Source organism: Zootoca vivipara, chromosome 17 (assembly GCF_963506605.1).
Source record: "Zootoca vivipara chromosome 17, rZooViv1.1, whole genome shotgun sequence".
Classification (NCBI taxonomy): domain Eukaryota; kingdom Metazoa; phylum Chordata; class Lepidosauria; order Squamata; family Lacertidae; genus Zootoca; species Zootoca vivipara.
In genome coordinates, this window is record NC_083292.1 from 38,858,882 (window position 1) to 38,879,502 (window position 20,621).

The 20,621-nt window shown below is 48.2% G+C and overlaps 1 protein-coding gene across 3 annotated transcripts; it reads right to left on the bottom strand.

The window, feature by feature from the left end:
• Positions 1-7: 7 nt before the first annotated feature.
• Positions 8-19,698, bottom strand: BNIPL (BCL2 interacting protein like). 3 transcript variants are annotated; one of them, XM_035099011.2, is made up of 10 exons: positions 19,533-19,698; positions 14,679-14,795; positions 14,495-14,556; positions 12,889-13,092; positions 12,169-12,348; positions 10,445-10,547; positions 9,737-9,868; positions 4,636-4,722; positions 2,545-2,643; positions 8-1,857 (listed from the first exon to the last, which is right to left on the bottom strand). In XM_035099011.2, exons 1-10 carry the CDS (start codon positions 19,574-19,576, stop codon positions 1,824-1,826), a joined length of 1,062 nt encoding a protein of 353 aa, XP_034954902.1. In that variant the 5' UTR covers positions 19,577-19,698; the 3' UTR covers positions 8-1,823. The 3 variants fall into 3 exon arrangements, with proteins under 3 accessions (XP_034954902.1, XP_034954904.1, XP_034954903.1); XM_035099013.2 differs by lacking the exon at positions 19,533-19,698 and adding an exon at positions 16,714-18,970; XM_035099012.2 differs by lacking the exon at positions 19,533-19,698 and adding an exon at positions 15,910-16,646.
• Positions 19,699-20,621: the final 923 nt, after the last annotated feature.

Sequence of the window (20,621 nt, forward strand, 5' to 3'; positions counted from 1 at the left end):
TGGGGAGGGAGGGGGCGTGGCCGGGCTGTCGTTGGGGGCGGGGCCTCGCTAGGCAACCTGCTCAGAACTCTGGGGGAGAACAAAGGAAGGGTGGAACTCTGGGGAGGAAAAGTAGGCGGGATTTATCAAAATGGAGTGGGATGGAAGGCAGAGCGATATTGGAGCAAATTAAGAGGCACAACCAGGTTCTTTCTAATATTGGGTTGACTGCATGAGTGTTCGTTCGTTCGTTCGTTCATTCATTCATTCATTCACTGATTTGCTTATTTTTTGCCAACCCTCCACCCTATGGTCCCGGGGCAGGTTACAGCATCAAGGCACGTTATGATAAACTGTTTTAAACATCGTATGATCATAAACGGAATAATGTGTGTCCTAAAAGCATACCTCAAGTCTCAGGGTAAAGAGGTGCGTCCTCAACATTCTCACATGTGCGAGAGAGAGAGAGTGTGTCTTCCTATATACATAAAAACGTAAGGCTGTCGTCACGCATGTGCAGTGCAGCCTCAAAACCCTGGATTTGCAGGATATCGGTGGGAATGGGAACAAGAAAGAAGGCAGGTTTTAAACAACAGCAGAGGTTTGCACAATGAAGGGATGTGGAGGGGCTGGGAGGTTGGGGTGCAGAGAGAAGGGGTCGGCAAGGGGGCAGGGTGGTTGCTGGAGGGGGTGCGAATAGAGCAGGTTGGTGAGCATTGTAAGGTGGGCCCTAGTGTGTGTGGCAAGATAGATAAATAGATAAATAGATATGATTTACGGATCTTGGACCAACACTGTCTCCCAGCCTAACCTACCTCACAGGGTTGTTGTGAGCATCAATAACAGGAGGCGAAGGTGGAGGAAAGGTGAAATAAATTTAAAAACAAATTTTAAAAATAAATAAATGAGCTGCCATTCACCAGGTTTACATATCCGAGTGGAAAGGAAATTTAATGTATATGTTGCAAGTAAATATGCATATATAGCTTTACATAAAGAAAAGAAATTAAAGCCAGGTTTTGCTCACCCAGTATTTTATTCCTGGAATGCACAAACCATTTCCTGTCAACCTGATCAATAGAAAGTTTTGGAGGTAGCTTTTTCATTCTGAAGGAGGAGCACTGAAAACTCAACGTCCCATTTGGGGCTTTTGTTAATATCAATTTATTTACAAATGTACAAGTTATGCCCAGGAGAGTCGGCAAGCACCAGGTCAGGTGGGTTCATCTGGGTCCCCCAAACCCTTCCCCCACAATAAACCCACTTCTCTCTCGTTTTGAGCCACCCAGCTAGCTGCAAAATACAAATACATTCCCAAAATACAGCTCAAAAAAGCCACCGGCAATTTGTTTAGCGAGCAAAAGTTTCCAGCCGTTTCAGCCTCTTATAAGAATTAAACAAAAATTGGAATTAAATAGGAATGACCTCAGCAGCAAGCCGAGAGATCATTGACCCAAAGCTTTCCTGAAAAGAACTTTAGGCTGAATGCTTGGTTGCAGCTTTGCACTCTGTATGTGCTCAGAGACACTGGGCCACATTCAATGTCAGTCCTGTGCAGAGTTAGACCCTGCAGTAGCCAGAATCTGTCTCCTTTTCGAATTCAGGTGCTGAACAAAACTCTCGTTAAGTTTCATTTCCTTTTAACCTCTTTAAAGAAATGTTTTTAAAGGGGGGGGAATGTTTAAGAAGCAGGATCAGGTCGAAGTTTCTAAGAGGGTCTTAGCGACAGAGGGGGAAGGAAGAAGCCAGCTGTGAGAGTGTGTGCTTGTCAGCATTTGATACATAAAAAATTAAAAAATAAAACACTGTCGTAAGGTGCTAAGGAATCCAGCCAGCTTCATCTATTAGCTCCGGGAACTGACCCTGGCTTGCTCTAGCCTGGAAGAGATGGAGGAAAAGGGAAGAGAAAGGGCTGTCAGACATCCAAATATTAAATCGAACAAGGCTGCAAAAAGCATCGCACACACTGCAAAAACGCCATATGCATTTAAAGCATTTCGCTTCCCACAAATAATCCCGGGAACCGTAGTCTGTTCAGGATGCTGTAGAGCAGAGAGGGGTAAACAAGAGTTCCCAGGATTCCTTGGGGGGAATAAATGTGCTTGAATGGATGGTGTAGGCTAGTAGCAATCAGTGCTGGACTAGATGGGCCATTTCCCTGATCCAGCATCCTTATGGAACCTCCAGGTGCAGAGGCAGTCTATCTGGATTCCTTGGTTCTTTGGGGCATTTGTCCAATAAGAGAGAAAGATTATGGAGTAGAAAGCACCCCCCCTTGTCCTAATACACCTGCATAGCTCCTCTTATGGAACCTCCAGGTCCAGAGGCAGTCTATCTCAGTTCCTAGGTCCTTAGGGGCCTCTGGCTACCGTGAAGACAGGACGCCGGACTAGGTGGGCCTCCAGCCCTTCTTACACTCTTTTATCCCCTCAGTGCTCACCCAAGTTTGCTTTTAGGCATGGTGGTGATGTAACCCCCTGCTGAAGGAACAAGCTGCCCCCCTCTTTCCGCTGCCTCCTCAGGGACCCAGGTGGGGACGGAGAAGTGGGAGAACCAGGTACTCACCGGTGGACGCTGTCCGGGATGTGGACCTGCTCCAGAGGGATTAGGTGGCCCAGTTCCTCCAGGCTGTCCACAAACTGCACCTTCCGGCTGAACTTGGAGCTGGAGAGAGGGAGGGTGCAAGAAAGAGAAGCTAAGAAGGCAGGCAGGGGCAGGAGTGAGGCAGCAGGAAATCACAGTGGGCAAGCTAGAGTTAACTCTTGATTAGCAAAACAGGATCGGCAACGGAGTGTCAGGCCTAAGGAGCACGGCAACTCATCTCCAGCAGGTCTTGCCCACATGAAGCAGTTGCCGAGACTGAAGGTGCCTGCCTCGCCGCAGCTGCCTAAGTTCCCCTCCTCTCCAGGGTGTTTTCCAAAGCAATCTGAGACTATGCCGGCATGTCTGCCTTTGCTCCTCTCGCTGTATGCCTCTCCTGGTCCTGGGAGACCAGGAGAGAGGGGAGTTTGTCGCAGCCGGAGGGAGAGACACCCATGACCCTTCACCAGTGTTATGTACTGAGCTGAATCCTAGAACAATAGGATCCAGGAGCCACCCTATCCAGCTCCAGGTGGAAGTGAATCAGCAACCTGATTGGCCTGCAGGAGCAGCCAATCAGGCTGCTGGCAGAAGTGAATCCGCAACCTGATTGGCCTAAAGGTGCAGCCCTGAAGTAGCCAATCACACAAGACCCATTGTGTAAATCAGACATGTCCAACAGGTAGAGCGTGATCTACCGGTAGATCACTGGACGTCTGCAGTAGATCACTGGTAGATCATTGGCTCTCTGCAAAGAAGCTGAACAACTGTGGCTGCCCTGAAAAAAGTTCAACATTTTACCTCCTCCCTGAAAAAACTCAACAACTTTGACTTGAACCCCCCCCCCCAAATCGGTCTTCCTCCTTCCTAAAAAAAAGTTCAACAACTTTGACCTGAACCCTAAAAAAGGGGGTAGATCACTGCCAGTTTTTAACTCTGTGAGTAGATCACAGTCTCTTGGGAGTTGGCCACCCCTGGTGTAAATAATGTATATAAGCAGACGTTTTGGGGAAAGAGCCATTCTTCTCTTCTTCTCCTTTGACTACTATGAACTGAATAAAGAGCATGAAATTCACTCTCGACTCCGAGTATATTTCAACCAGACAGTTTCATCTCTGCCTCTTGGCCTCCCTCTCCTGCCTCTCATTCTGGACTTCTCTCTGCCACAGACTCTCCCCGCTCACAAAGCCCGGTTGCCTCTTCAGCTTCCAACACCTCCTCTTCCCAGTTTTCTCCCTCTGACCACCCATTGCCGTTCCACCACCACTCCCTGGGCTCCGAGCCTTCTTCCCTTGGGGGTTCCCCACCTGGTTCCCCCCACCATTCCCATGAGTCCAACCAGCCCATGACAGATGGTTATGTAAGAGGAATTAGCAAGGCCGGCTTGTCAAGAGGCAGAGTGCACAGCAGCCAAATGTCTATTCATTTTTTATTTTATTTTTAACAATCAAGCAATACATAAATTCCAGGAAATCAATCAGTAAGCCTCACTAATTTAGGTTCGTTGATTTTAATGGGTCTGCTTGGTTGGCTGCGGTCTGCAGACCCGTCACCGATGAAATTCCTCCATAAGAACCCGTCATCCTCATGGGGTAAAACCCACCGTACCAATACCATATTCCTTCTCCACAACCCACTTTCAAAAGCCTTCCATGGACTTTTGAAAGGGCGGTTTATTTTTGTGGGGAGAGGAGAGTTTGTTGTTATGTCTATTGCTATGTTATAGTTTTGTTTTCGTTTTTGTATTATTATTTTGTAAGATGCCCTGTGATCCTCGGATGAAGAGTGGGATATAAATTTAATAAATTAATATAAATAAATTGGGGGTGTTAGTTCATGGGTTCCATTTCACACACCCACAAAGGGACAATTTCCAGCGACCCACAGTCTGGTATCACCATATCAAAACCAGCAAAGAGATTATTTGGTTAGATTGATAAAGATACACTAGGGAAATTAAATTTTACCTGTTCCCCTTTCCCCGACTGTCAGATGCCAGAATGGGGTGGTGTGGTGGTGAGATTTAGTAGATTTAAATGTAGTAAATAATAAAATGATAATAATTGGCCAACCTACCTGATGAAAGGTCTGAACACTGCCATCAACGCTTTGATGTACCAAGTGGGATGGACGATAATCAACGTCTTCAGGTTCTTCCGGAGCCTGTCGCAAAAAAAGCCAAAGGAACTTAAGGCACTGTTAAACTGGTGGAACTCCCCACCACAGGATTATCTGTTATTGGCAAATTGGCAAATGAACTTTATTTCCTTCTGGCTAGCCTCTTGTGTGAAAACATGTGCTGTTGTTGTTTTAAAAAAAGAAACAGTGCTCAGTTGGTTAAACCGTGGTGCTGATAACACCAAGGTTGCAGGTTCGATCCCCGTATAGTACAGCTGCATATTTCTGCTTGCAGGGGGTTGGACTAGATGACCCTCAGGGTCCCTTCCAACTCTATGATTATATGATTCCATGAAGGAAAGAAACAAAAAGATTTCATTTTCCAAAAACAGCAGTCTGTTTTTGCTTTTCTAAAACATCACATCGGTGTTTCGGAAATAATTCATTATTTTCTTACACAGTCCTAGTAGCCCATACAAAATAAACAACGAAACACCAACACACTGTATTTCAAAGCTATGGCACACAAATAAGAAAGAAGAAGAAAATGGACCTGAATGAAACTTAAAAGTGACCAAGCCTGTTTAAGAATTTCTACAGCAGGAAAGAGAAATGTGTTTCTATTATTTGCACCGGCCTGTAAGTACTGTTTAGTCATTTAGTCGTGTCCGACTCTTCGTGACCCCATGGACCATAGCACGCCAGGCACTCCTGTCTTCCACTGCCTCCCGCAGTTTGGTCAGACTCATGTTGGTGGCTTCGAGAACACTGTCCAACCATCTCGTCCTCTGTCGTCCCCTTCTCCTTGTGCCCTCCATCTTTCCCAACATCAGGGTCTTTTCCAGGGAGTCTTCTCTTCTCATGAGGTGGCCAAAGTCTTGGAGCCTCAGCTTCAGGATCTGTCCTTCCAGTGAGCACTCAGGGCTGATTTCCTTCAGAATGGAGAGGTTTGACTGTCTTGCAGTCCATGGGACTCTCAAGAGTCTCCTCCAGCAACATAATCCAAACCATCAATTCTCCGGCGATAAGCCTTCTTTATGGTCCAGCTCTCACATCCGACTGGACCTAATGGTCAGGGGTCCCTTTACCTTTACCTTTAAGCCTTATTTATGGTCCAGCTCTCACTTCCATACATCACTACGGGGAAAACCCTGGGTATTTTAGGAAGCCAGGAGCATCTGTTTTGTTCTTCTCTGCAAAAGTTGCAGAGCATGTGTCAGGTCTTCGGTCCATCCCGGAAGCACATTCTTAGGAAGCCTCGGGCTTAGGGGTCAGATGTGGCCCTCGAGGCTTCTCAGTCAGGCCCTTGGCACTCTCCCCAGGCCACTCTAGCTTTTCGCCTGACCCGGGGGTGCCCTTGAACTCTGATCATGCCCCTCGCATGTCTGAATGGAGGATGGAGAGGGGTTTGGTTTGGTTTGGAAGAAGCCTTTTTACTGGGTATAGTGGGCGAAGAGATACCAAGGGAAGATAAATGACTGTTTATGTACGCAACAACTGCGGCAAGAATTCTTTTAGCCCCAAAATGGAAACAAGAAGAAGTACCAACGAAAGAAGAGTGGCAGGTGAAGATGATGGACTTTGTGGAACTGGCGAAGCTGACAGGAAAAATCCGAAACCAGCACAATCAAGTATTCCAAAAGGACTGGAGTAAATTTATACGATATCTGAAAGATCATTGTAAGCAATTAACAACACTAGCAGCATTACCCGAAGACTTGTAATGAGAAGTTTTCTACCTTTCTATATTTATTAATTTTTTTAGCTATTTTATCATGCGTGTAAATGGAATTGGAAAACGTACAAAATGCAATGGTATAAAGGTTAATTTTGAAAGCCATGAGGCAGGAGGGAAGGAAGTCGATAACCCCTAAAGAGCCAGGGAGGTAAAGTGGAGTGTAATGATGTGAATGTATATGATTAAATGGAAAATAAATAAAAATTATTTACAGTATATAAAAGAGGAGGACACAACTAAACAACAACAACAACAACAACAAAGGAGGATGGAGAGGAATTTGTGCCTAGAAAACCAAGTCACAATGTACATGCCCCACCCACTTTTGCCTCTGGCCCCGCCCACTGCTGCCACATGGCCCTCGGAAGGCGGGATAGAGGGCAATGCGGCCCCCGATCTGGAAAAGATTCCCCTAGCTGAGCAGACCCACCATCCAGCGCAGCGAAAGGAGGCAATAAATCTTGCGCCAGGAATGCCCAGCTGGCGTTTGGGAAAAGTCCCAAATAGTTATCTGAACTATTTATTGTTCGGACTTGTAGTAAAGTCGGCAGGTGGGGAAAGTGGAGTTGAAAAGCAGGTTTTGCAAGAAGACGTCATGGGAGATCTGGGCAACAATTTTGCTTCAGCCGAAAGTTCAGGATCAATCTTGCCCAGCCGTGACCTTCAGCGAGAAGAAAGCATCTCGAAAGACTGGATCGTTGTAGACTATTGCTCAGAACTCTGGAGCGTAAATTCACATCCAGATTTGAAGAAAGAGGTGTGGAGAACTTGGGAATGTTTTCGCACAGGACAGGCAGGGGAACCTTAGAATCATAGAACTCATTATCTATATATAATGAGTTTTTAAAATATTTAGAATAACTTTTTCTTTAAAAACCTGAAGCCTTCCTTTTAGGAATTCCAGGTTCCGAAATCCCAAGGGAACAGAAAAGACTATTTATGTATGTGACCACAGCTGCGCGGATGTTATTGGCTCAGAGATGGAAAGAAGATAAAGTCCCTAGCAGAGAAGAATGGCAGATCGAGTTGATGGATTGTGCTGAAATTGCAAAAATGACAGGGAGAATCAGAAATCAGGAAGACCAAAATTTTAATAAGGAATGGGGGGAATTTATAATTTATCTTAAAAACCATTGTAAACAGTTAAAATTGTTAGTAGGATTGGAATAACACTTGTAGTTTAATGGTGAATTTTTGGACACAAGGGAGAGGTAAAAGATCTCCATTATTATAAAAGATGCAGGATCAAATTATTAACCAAAGGGCCCATAAAGGGGAGGAAGGAAGTTCAGGAGACCCTTGAGAATATTGTTTCTATGTTGTATGTTGGATATATAACTGTAAAATCTTCATCTGAAAAACCAAATAAATAAATTATATATATACCCTGTTTCTCCGAAAATATGACGTAGCCATAAAATAAGCCATAGCAGGATTTTTAAGCATTCAAGGAATATAAGCCATACCCCGAAAATAAGCCATAGTGATAGGCAGTTTAACCTTGTAGGTTAAACTGTACCATACTTAATTAAAAAATAAGACATCCCCTGAAAATAAGACATAGTTGTTGTTTTTTTGAGAAAAAAATTAATATAAGACGGTGTCTTATTTTCGGAGAAACACCCCCCCCCTGCAACATCAGCCAGAACTGCTTTAGTTGCAATCTTAGTTTTAAAATGTATTCATTTCTCCCCATAAAATTTATACTCCGTTTGCTTATAAAACATCCCCCCTACAAATAGAATAGAATAAAATAAAATAAATAAAAACTACTCTTTTAAAAGTTCAGAAGATCAGCAATGAACTAAAACAGGTCGAAACACCCACCCACCTTCTACATGTCCGGACAGGCTCCTTGGAGAGGAAGGGAGAAGAAGAAGAAGAAGAAGAAGAAGAAGAAGAAGAAGAAGAAGAAGAAGAAGAAGAAGAAGAAGAAGAAGAAGAAGAAGAAGAAGAAGAAGAAGAAGAAGAAGAAGAAGAAGAAGAAGAAAGGTAAAGGTCCCCTGGACGGTTAAGTCTAGTCAAAGGTGACTATGGGGTTGCAGCGCTCGTCTCGCTTTCAGGCTGAGGGAGCCGATGTTTGTCCACAGACAGCTTTCCGGGTCATGTGGCCAGGGGGACTGAATCACTTCTGGCACACGGAGAAATGTGACGAGTGCCAGAGCGCACAGAAATGCTGTTTACCTTCCCGCCGGAGCGGTACCTATTTATCTACTTGCACTTTGACGTGCTTTCGAACTGCTAGGTTGGCAGGAGCTGGGACTGAGCAACGGGAGCTCACCCCGTCACGGGGATTCGAACTGGCGACCTTCCGATCAGCAAGCCCAAGAGGCTCTGTAGTTTAGACCACAGCGCCAGCCACGTCCCTATTATTATTATTATTATTATTATTATTATTATTATCATCATCATTATTATTATTATTTCTGGTCCTGCTCCTTGGATGTACAGAGCTCAAGCCTGCTCTGTCTGGGGCAGGAGGACTTGTGGATCAACCCAGCCAGGCTGGTATTTTATTCTCTTAACTAGTATCATGAAGCCCGTTAAATTAACGGGTGCTAGAATTAATTAGCAGGGTTCCCCCCCCCGTTGACTCACCCACCGCCATGACCTCAGCCCCTCACTCAGTCCCTTCCCCGCCCCCTGCCCTAGCCACCTGCCTCCTCAGCTTCCTCTCTCCCTCCCCATTTCCCACCCTCTTTTTTCTACTCCTCTTTTTTTTTCTCTCTCTCTCTCTCCCCTCGCTGGTCCCAGTTGCAGCAGCCCTTCCAACCCCCCCCCCCCGAAATCCACACACACTTCCAGGGACTAATTCCCCATTCCCCTTCGGGTGCGCCCACCCGCCCACTCTCCTGCTTTGCCCCTCAGTAACGGCTAAACAATCCTTCAGCCCAGCAATCGCATCACTCGCGGCTCGCACGCTCTCTCTATCCACCCCCACCTACCCTCCCTTTCCCTTTTGCCGGCACACGCCTGCCTCCTCTCCTTCCCCTCTAACAGAGAAGAAACCAGGAGGAAAGAGAGAGATCCTACCGTAGCGCAGCAGAGGCAAGGGGAAGCCACACACTTTTTTTTTTTTGTATGGCTGTGTATATGCAAGCATGTAATCTCTCTCACGGTCCTGGTTTATCCCGTCCGAAGTCTCTGCGCTCAAAGTCCCAACGGCTGTCCGTGGGGCACATGCGCAGTAGCACAATCCCACGGACACAGGGAATACTGGACGCAGAGACACTTGCACTTTATTATATAGGATAATATTGAGAGTTGTCTGGGGGACAGATCCTTTTAAAAACACACAGGCTCAGAGCACACGCTGCTCACCGTCTGTCGATGGTTTGGTAACACTGCTTGATCCAGGTAAAGGAGGGCACCTGGCTGCGAGGAGTGGCTCCACTCAGACACACCAGGATGTAATTCTCGGCGACCATCAGCTCCAGAGTCCCGATGATGTACCTGCGGTTTGAGGCAGGACAGCGACGTCAGAGCCCGTTTCAGAAATGCAATAGATATGATGCTACTACAGCGGTAAGAATGTTACTCGCCCCAAAGTGGAAAGAGGTCCCAGCAAAGGAGGAATGGATACAAAAACTCATGGAATATGCAGAAATGGCGAAACTTACCGGAAGAATAAGAAATCAAGATAAACTTTTTATCAAAGAATGGAAATGTTTTATTGAATCTTTACAGATAAATTGCAGACAGAAAAAAACACTGGCAGGATTATTGTAATAACCTGCAGTTTCAAAAGAGTATATAAAAAAATGAGCAAATTAAACAAATTTGGATATGCAGAAGATATTAAAAAGTAAATTTAAGAAGCCGCAGAAAGAGGGGGAGGAAGTCGAGCATTGAAATGTTGAAATGATTGTAAAATTAATGAAATGTATAAATCTGGAAAGTGTAAATAAAAATGTAAAAAAGAAGAAGCATTTAACCAAGAATCGTAGCATCCCCAGCAGTCCACCGCCCCAGCAACCCTGGCAGAAGCCCTCTTTCCCGCCCAGTTTTGGGGGACCTGGTGGCTCTCACCTGAAGAGATTCTCCATGATGTATGGATAATCTGGGATGGAGCTGTCGGGTAAGTCACATGAGGCGAACATGATTATGGCATTCAGGCCTTCTCCAAAGTAGCCTGGGAGGGAAGAAGGGGAGAGGTTAGCTGGCCGCAGGGCATCCTTTGGGAGGAAGTGATCACCAGCCACACTTTGATTTGTGTCTGCCACACGGTGACGGACAGGTTGGACGCAGAGGAGCGGTGGGAGGAAGCAGCTAGGGAATCTCCAAGGAAAAGAGGCTCAGAGCCCAGGGATTTGCGGTGGGATCAGTGGTCAGAGGGAGAAGACTGGGAAGAGGAGGCGTCAGAAGTTGGAGGGTCAACAGGGGACTCAGTGACATTAGTCAATAAATTGGGCTTTGAATGCATTATAGACATGCAACACCAGATGGCACTGGAGAGCAAAAAAAAATCTAGGCAATTTCCCATAGCGTTTTTTTTGTCATAATGATTTAATTTCTGACTTATTTATAGTGGTTTTTCCCCTGTGTGTAGATCCATCCAGGGTTTAGTGAGCAGGAAGAGGCTGTGGAGGAGAGCAGTGCAGAACCAGAGAACATAGCTGCCAAGTTCTCCCTTTTTTTAAGGGAAATTCCCTTATGCTGAATAGGCTTCCTCGTGAGAAAAGGGAAAACTTGGCAGCTATGCCAGAGAAGGCTGGTGAGAAGGGGGCTGGGCAAGAATCCAGGGAGTCTCCCCCTTCTGCTGTGGCCAACTCCCCTCCACCCTGGTCTCTGAGAACACGCAAAGTAATGAGAAAAGCAGAACAGAGATTAGTTGTGCTCAGTTTGAGACTGCGTGGGGGAAACCCGGGAGAGGAGGAGCCTTTGAAAGGCTGGGACCTCCAGTCCTCGTAACTGGTTCATCAGGGCAAGATGTCTGAGGAAGATGTTGCTGAGACCACTGGGCATGAGCTGTGGTTTGTTTTCTTGAATAAAGAGTCACTGAGTTTTTTGTTGCTGGAAAGGCTTGACAGCTTGTGGCAGAAGCTGTCTAGAAGCAGAAACAGGAGAGACCAAAAGGCAGAAATGAGTCTGGCTGGTGAAAAAGCCAAGGTGTCTCTTCTTCCTGCTGTGATTAGCTCCCCTCCTTCCTGGTCTCCCAGAACCAAGAGAGGCATGAAGTTGAAGGAGCAAAGGCAGGCATGCCGGCGTAGTCTCAGATTGCTTGGGGATAACCCTGGAGGGGATTTAGGCAGCTGTGGGGAGGCGGGGAATCTTCACTCTCGGCATCTGCTTCATAGGGGCAAGGCCTTCCGAGGAAGAGTTGTGCTCACTAGGCCCGGCACTCCTGAGCCCACCTTGTTTCTTCTCCTAAAGAGTTAACGTCACTTAATCCGTGTGATTTATTGCTGGCTGGCTCCCTGACACGCCCCCTCAAACCCAGGTTGCCTTTCTTCCCGAGCTGAAAAACCCCAGGATGGGGTAGAAGAAGAGCATAAGAAGAGCCAATGGGGCCAATTTGGTCCAAATGCCACTTAGGACAAACATATCTAGATAGACTGCCTCTGAACCTGAAAGCTCCACAAGAACTTATGAAGAGCCCTGTAGCTGGATCAGGCCAGTAGCCCCTCCAGTCCAGCATCCTGTTCCCACAGTGGTCTACCCCATGCCCCCAAGGGAAACCCGCAAGGAGGACGCAAGCACCACAACTCCAACGCTCCTCACTTGGGTCCCCAGCAGCTGGCATTATTCCTTACCTCCATGAGAGATGACTTTCTTGTAGGGCTCGATGGCACCCAGGTCCACTTTCTGCTCCCGCTCGTCCGTCAGGAAAATCCGCCACTTGCGCCCGTCTTGGCCCTTGATGTCCACCACACGGCCGGTGCAAAACTTCTCGGGCAAGTTGCCATCCAGCCTCCGGGCTCTGGGGAGATCGTCTGTGCACATCGGACAGAGCAGCCGGGGGGGGGGGAGGACCGAATTTGAATCAATGTCAGGCAAAGGATCTGGAAAAGCCTGAGCAGAAGCTGGCCAGCTTATTCGGACAGCGTTTCCCAAACTTCGCAGGGGGTTGGACTAGATGACCATTGGGGGTCCCCGTCCAACTTACAGTTCTATGATTCTATTAGCCTGTTTTCTCCCCCCTCCCCCAGTTTCCTCGGGGCGCAGTCATGTGCGGCAGCCCGTACAGACGCCCGTGAGAGCAGCAGCCCATACGGATGCCTCGCAAGCGGCGCCTATACGGACTGCACACTCCCTTGGCTGCTCTACAGCTGGGAGGAGGCAGGGGCCATCTTGTCACCCCTCCCAGAGTGGCACCCGGGGTGGTCCGCCCCCCCGCCCCCCTTGCTACGCCCCTAGGTGCAGTGGATCCCACAAACAAATCTCTTTCCGTTCTGGCAGACCACCCGTTCCCACGCAGGGCCCACCTCCCTGGGGTATCTGTCTTTGGAGAACCTCAAACTCACACCCCTCACCTTCCCATTCGAACTCGTGCCCGTTCTCAGAGCCCTCCTGGAGCTCGCTGTCGGACGGGGTCTCCAGCTCGTCCACATTGATGTCCAAACTGCCTTCCGGCGTGGCCTCCAGCCCCTCTCCAGATTTCACCGAGCTGAGATCGGGGGCTGGGAGTCGTTTCTTCATACGCCGTCGACCGCAAAGCTCTAGGGTGTTGGGGGCAACTGGTGTGGGGCGGAGGAGAGGAATGGGGGGGGGGAATCAGAGGTCAGAGGCTGGATGCCTGCTTGGCATCCAGAAAGACATTGATTCAATCCCCAGCATTGCCGCTGTAGCTAGGGGTGCAGCTCTCAATTTTGACTTCTCTCCGTTTAATAGAATCATGGAATGATGTTGCCGCAGAGAACTCGACCAGAGGTCATCCAGTTTAACCCCCTGTAATGCACAGCTTTCCAAGTCTAGCTCTTTAGGGCCTCCTACACAGGCTGGCAGCAGCTCTCCAGCCTTTCCCCTAAAAACAATGCAAGATTCTAGTCCTCATGGTTTTAAATAGGGGACACAGGAAGTGTCCATTGGTCCATCCAACTCAGTATTGTCTACACAGACTGGCAGCAGCTCTCGGGGGTTTTGGGCAGGGGGGATAGTCTCAGCCCTAACCAGGAAGATGCCAACGGGGGATTTGAACCCGGGAGCTTCTCAGTGCAAGCAGCTGCTCTAGCACTTAGCTATAGCCCCAACATTTTTGCCCTGAGCTTATCTCCCCTAGTTGGTGGTATTTAGAATTAGATTGTCCCTGTATTTGGAAGACCTACAGTTGTACCTTGGAAGTCGAACGGAATCCGTTCCAGAAGTCCGTTAGACTTCCAAAATGTTTGGAAACCAAAGTGCGGCTTCTGATTGGCTGCGGGAAGCTCCTGCAGCCAATCGGAAGCTGTGGAAGCCCCGTCGGACGTTCGGTTTCCAAAGAACGTTCGCAAGCCGGAACAATTGCTTCCGGGTTTGTGGTGTTCGAGAGCCAAAACGACTGTACTTTGATATCATTGCTAATGCAGAGCTAGGAAGCTAGGAAGGAGGGAAGCAGGGTCTCTGTTTCCACTGGAGGAGAAAATGAAGAATGTGGACCAAATATCCTAGCATCCTGTTATCTCCCCGTGGCCAACCACGTGCCTCCAGGAAGCCCAGAAGCAAATTATGAAAGCTACTCTCTTTGCCCATTTTCTGAGGTAGACTTCCTCCGCATATGGAAGCTCCACCAGACACCAGACTAAACATCAGGTAGGATGTTTAATCTGACGGTAGGAGCCATTCGACAGCAGAGCGGTCTCCCTCGGGAGGTGGCGGACTCTCCTTCACGGTGTTTTTTTAAAAGCAGAGGTCAGATGGCCACCTGAGAGTTAAGATTCCTGCATTGCAGGAGGGTGGACTAGATGGGCCTTGGGGGTCCCTTCCAACTCTTATGATTCTGTGATTTAGGCCCATGGACAGGTCAAACTGAGGCACTGCCACTGAGGTAGGGGGACTAGAGAGGGGCCTCCGCATGCCAGAAGGAAGAGAGGGAATCCAGAAGGGGAGATAGCCCCCCTGCTACCCCAGCAAACCCCAGCAACCACCTGTTGGGTCTCTTACCTGGACTCATTTCTGAACTGGATTCTTCCAGATCCTCCTCAGAGATCTCCTCTGGAAGAGGCCTGCAAGGCAGAAAAGAGAAGGGGCCTCTAAGATAGACTGCTCTTGGGAATGGAGGCTCCGTTCCTCCATCTCCTCCCTGTGACACCTGCCGTCACCTGTGTTTCCCCGGCATGTGGCTTACCGAGGGAATTCATCGTCCTGCCATTCCTCCTTCAGTTCCATGTCCTTGATGTTCACGGCCTCATCGGTGGTGTCTCCCTGTTCGGCAGAAAGAGGTTCTGCGGCTTCCTTCTTAAACCTGCAACAGAGAGAGAGAGAGAGAGAGAGAGAGAGAGAGAGAGAGGGAGAGGGAGAGGGAGAGGGAGAGGGAGAGGGAGAGGGAGAGGGAGAGGGAGAGGGAGAGAGAGATTGGTCAACAGCCTAGTCCGGCAGACATTTAAGCAGAAGTTCCTTTTGGTGCTGATTTCCAAAGAAGCTTGGTAAAAATTGAATGGTGATGGCTGTGACCTTTCGCACCCGGAGCCCCTCTGTCCAAGGACGTCTACAGAGCTTGTCGGGATGTGTGTGAAAAGGGGAGGGTGTCTTTGTGTGAATATTTGTGTGTGTGTGTGTGTGTGAGTGAGAGAGAATGGAGCATTAAGAACTGTTGCGTGTTGGTGTTTCGGTGGATGTGACTATTCATTACGATTATTATTTATTAGATTTATATACCACGTTTCTTATCTGTTTATAGTTTTTATTAAATTTTCTGTTTTACAACTTAGAAAATTCATTTAAAATACCAGTGACTTCCCTTCTTCTCTTTCCATGGTTCATTTTGCATAACATAAACCCCTGCATATTTTATATTAGCTAAACCATTCAGTATTCCATTATTACATCCATCAAAACTTATTTACACTGTTGAATTTATCTTAATTCTGCCCATGTTTTCAAATATACAGTACTGTACCTATTAGGTCCATAAATTACCATATAGCATGTGTTCAACACAAAAAAGCAACAATTTGTTGTTGACAAAGGACAGCTGGGCGTATAAAGGGCCCCATTACCTTCAGTAGCTGAGGGCCTCATCAAACCTAAATCTGGCCCTGACTATACGTAGTTCTTCTCCCCACCCCTCTTTCCTCCCTCTGTTGTTGAATTTCGGGCTCTAGCACCCAGAAGACCTGCTCTTGGGTGCAAAAGCAGTTGCACCTTCTCCCCCTGTCAACAACCCCTGCCTCGGTTTCCCTCCCCTTCCTGCATCGTATCGTGCATTGTAAGCTCCTCGGGGCAGAGACCAGCCTCCTCATTCTCTGCAAACAGCCGCCGTGCAACGCCAGAAATGTTATTTAAAACGACAACAGCGATAATTAATGTCAATAATATTGGCGATGCATTAGAACAAAGCCCAAGCCGTCAGGAATTACCTTTCACGTGAATTTGGCCTCTGGGAGCTACCAGTTCCCCAACTGGGTAACTCAGGAGGTTAAGAACTGGGAAGAGAGAAAGTCTGCTCTGGGTAATCCCCAAAGCTTTCTCGTGCTAAATATTCACCGCAGGGCTGGTTTTGCAGCCGTGCGCCACACCCAGGCGGAGGAGAGGCTGTTTGCTCCCGTAGCAACCTGGCAGATGGATTGGCAGTCTTTGTACAAACTATGCAAAAACCAGCTCTGCGACGGGAGGCGGACCCTGGCACGGCGTTTGAGTTCTTGAGCGCAAGGTGAACCTGAAAGGACAAGCGGCCCTGCTGGATCAGGGCCAAGAGGCCTAGCCATTCAGGAATCCTGTTTCCCACGCTGGCCAATCAGGGAAGACAACAGTCGGCCGAATGCCCAGCCTTCGATCGAGTCGCCTGTTCCCAGGGCCAGGCGATTCAGAGAGGTAGACTGCTCCTGAGAATGGAGGCTCCATTCCGCTAGCAAGGCTTTGTCGCTGACCTCTCTCCTCTTGGTGTTAGAATCATAGAATCGTGGGGTTGGAAGGGGGCACAAGGGTCATCTAAATCCAGCCCCCTGCAATGGAGGAATCTTTCGCCCCTTGAGGTTAAGAGTCTCAGGCTCTGATGCTCTGAGCCATCCTAGCATTTGATAGGTTTCAAAGTTTATTTTATTGTTAAGGATGCAGTCCCTCGACGAAACTGCCCAGGGACAGACCAAACTCTAGGCCACAAGATGTGGGTGGCAACTTGCGACCTACAGAGTTTCACAAGGGGATGAGAGAAATTCACTGACCTGCTGCTGAGATTCCAGATTCAGGGGCAGTCTAGCACTCCTTGTAACTTTCCTAGAGTTGCCTGAGTGTCTGCTGGTAGGCTAGATGGGAGCCTTACTTGGCCGCAAAGATTCCATTTGGACATGGAACCGTAGAGTTGGAAGGGACCTTAAGATATCTGAAAATGGCAATCACATCTCCTCTCTCAGTCTCCTCTTTCCCACACCTGACTCCTTCAAACGTTCCTCATCAGGCTTGCTTCTTCCTGGTTCACCGGGGGAATGCACTAAGCGAAAGTGGCTGCAAAACACCTCATTCCAGATTGGTGATCCGTGTCTCACAGAGCCTCCCAGACATGAATCACGCTCCCCTCCTCCTCCTCCTCCTCTCTGGACAAGTCGAACAGGTCCTAACACATCTGCTCGTTGAAAAGGCAGAGATTTATTCGGCTGACGTTGTGTCCCAGGAACAGTAGCAGCCAGAGAGACAAAATGTGGTTTATTTATGACTTGCAGAGGGAGCGTGGTATCTGTCATAGAGCAATGGAATTGTAGAGTTGGAAGGGACACCTGGGGGTCATCTAGACCAACCCCCTGCAATGCAGGAATCTCAGCTAGATCATGCATGACAGATGGCCATCCAACCTCTGCTTAAAAACCTCCAATGAAGGAGAGCCCACGACTTTCCAAAGGAGCCCATTCCACTATCTAACAGTTCTTACTGTCAGAAAGTTATTCCTGATGTTTAGTCGAAATCTCCTTTCTTGCAACTTGAAGCCATGGGTTCGAGTCCTCCCCTCTGGAGCAGGAGAAAACAAGCTTGTTCCCGCCTCCTTGAGATATTTGAAGATGGCTCTCAGTCTCCTCTTTTCCAGGCTAAACATACCCAGCTCCTTCAACCGTTCCTCATCAGGCTTGGTTTCCAGACCCTTGATCATCTCGGTCGCCCTCCTCTGCACACCTTCCAGCTTGTCGACATCCTTCTTAAATTGCAGTGCCCAGAATTGGACACAGGATTCCACATGTGCCCTGACCGAGGCAGAATAGAACTGGAATATAACTTCCCTTGATCTGGACACTAGACTTCTGTTGATGCAGCCTAGACTAGCATTAGCCTTTTTTACTGCTGCATCACACGGTTGAGCTTGCGGTCTGCTAAAACCACATCACAGCAAAAGGGGAGTCTCATGACACCTTATATTATGGAAGGGGCGGAGAACCTTCTTCAGACCTGAGGGCCGCATTCCCTTTTGAGGACCCTCCCAGAGGCCAAATGTCAGTCATGGGTGGGGCTTAAAGCAACAATGGGCGGAGCACTGGAAGCGAATTTTACTTTAGTATAATAATCTAATTTCTACACAACAATAATTAAAAGTTCAGAAAGTTGAAACAGGAATAGACCAGAAACAGAACTCACATCAACTTTCCAAACATCTGGGTAGGCTTGTCTAAACAGCAATGTTTTTTAGTAGGGCTGGGCGATATATCAATATATCATCCAAAACCAGTTTGAAGTCCATATCGTGATATCAGTTTCATAATTTTTGACCTGGCAATATATTGCAAATCATGACGTATGTCTCCTATGCAAAAATAGGGGGGAAACCAGATTATCGCCCAGCCCTGTTTTTTGGCAGACCCCAAAAAGACTACAGTGAATTCACCTGCTTGATATCAATTGGCAGGGAGTTCCAGAGTTGACACGCTAAACAATCAAATCTTGCAAATGCGGAAGAGGTATTATGTAGCAGCGCCAGTTCCACTGAACCAAGTGGCCCAGGAGGCGTTTAAGGGGTAAGGCGATTTTGTAGGTAAACTGGTCCCAAGTTGCTAAGGGCTTTGTATATTAATAGTGACACCTTTGAACTTGGTTCTCTCCCCATTTCATCCTCGCAAAACAACCCCGAGAGGTAAGTTAGGCTGAGAAGCTGCAACATGACCCAAGGATGCCCCACGACCTTCACGGCCGAGTGAAGATTCGAACTCTGGTCGCCCAGACTGACTCTCTGTCGACGCTACGAAGTGGGCGTTGGTCCCTAAGTCACTTTGGATGGGTCCTAAATGTCGGATGTGGAACATTTATATTCATGGCATCCCAAATTCTGCAGAGCCAGGATTCGGCGTGATGATTAACCCTTTAAGGTGTGGAGCACGAAACACGGACTGAGGACTCCTTCCTGTAACTTGCAGAGCAGTGAATTATTTCCTTTCTTTTGGCCTTCTTTTCTCTGTCACGGTTATAAACCGACCTGAGATCTTGTGACAAAGGACGGTATATATAAATCCAATTAATAATAATAATAATAATAATAATAATAATAATAATAATAGAATAATAAAGGCATCTGAGCTAGAGGTGGGCTTATTTTGAACCTCCCTTCGCAATATCACCAAGAACCCCTGTCTTCCAGCTGAGATTTGGAAACTGAACAGGAAAGGGCATAGAAGCATAGGAAGCCAGCTTTTACCTGGCCAGAGCCATTGTTGTCTACTGCACGGACCGGCAGCATCTCTCCCGGGGACATTCCCAAATCTACCCGGCACCTTCTGCATGCAAGGCAGTTTCCCTTGCCCACCGAGTAAGCCCCCCCCCTTATAAAAAACAAAACCAAGCTTTCAGCCACTGAGGTTTTGAGGAAAGGGCTGTTTCAACAGGAGCACGGGAGGATCGAGGTCAGTATTGCCCACACTGGCCAGCAGCAACCCCCCAGGATTTTGGACAGGAGTTTTTTTTATCCCCCAGCCCTACCTGGAGATGCCAGGGGTTAGACCAGGAGCCTTCTGCACTCAGAGCAGGCTCTCTGCCTCTGAGATCCCCTTGCGAATGGGATCGGACTCACCTTTCGGAAGGCAGAGGCGCATCATCTCCAACGTAAGAGCCCATCAGGCCCCACCGCGAGGACTAATTCGAGCCTCGCCTGCTCCTAATAGGAGGTCAAAAACACAAAACAGCAACTCTGGGGTGTTCCAAGATGCCGGCGTACAGCCTGGACTCGTCCCAAACTGGTTTTTCAGCATGATTCAGAAATGGGCGGCTGGGTCCTAATGCCGTCACAGGAGGTAAAAAATAAATAAATTAAAAGTAAGATTTAAGGATGGTGAGAAACAAGGCAATAAGAGCAGTCCTGGTGGCCAAGGGCAGTGGCCTGTCTAGATCAGCTTCCTGTTATCACAGTGACCAAAGAGAATCTGGGTAGACTGCCTCTGGGGGTGGAGGCTCTATAAGTCCCTGTAGCTTCACTTCTCATCGAATCATGGAAGGGACCCTGAGGGTCATCTAGTCCAACCCCCTGCAATGCAGGCATCTCAGCTAAAGTGAGGGCCAGACACTGAGGTCCAGCTCCGAGGGCCGTCTGGCAGTTCCCTCGCTGGGTGCTTTAGGTGAGATTCCTGCATTGCAGGGGGTTGGACTAGATGACCCTCAGGGTTATGGTTACCAGACGCCCCCGTTTCCCGGGGACAGTCCCCGGATTTACAAATCTGTCCCTGGGCAAAATCCGTCCCCGGATTTCATTTAACGTCCCCGGATTTATATTTTAAGTGTTGTAGATTTATTAGTAGGGAATGAATGTTGTGTGACTGGTTCAATGGCACAAGACACGCCATATGGGGACTTCCGGCGAGGCGCCATGGTGGGCGCCACGGCAGCGAGCAGCTCCTGAAGCCAGCCAGAGCCTACTGCTCTACCACGCTGGCTCCGGGCTGTTGAGACTGCCGCTGCTGCTGCTGCCACTGCCAAGGGGGAACCAGGAACGCCCGGCGCATCAACTGGGGGAACCACTCCCCCCCCCCCCGTGACCCAAATCAAGCAGGGAGCAAGAGTGCCCGGCCTCCCGGCCGACTGCCCAGCGGCAGTCTGGGGCCAGGAAAACCCCGGAGCCGACACAGGGAGAAGGAGGAGGAGAAGGGAGAGAGAGAAAGAAGGAGGA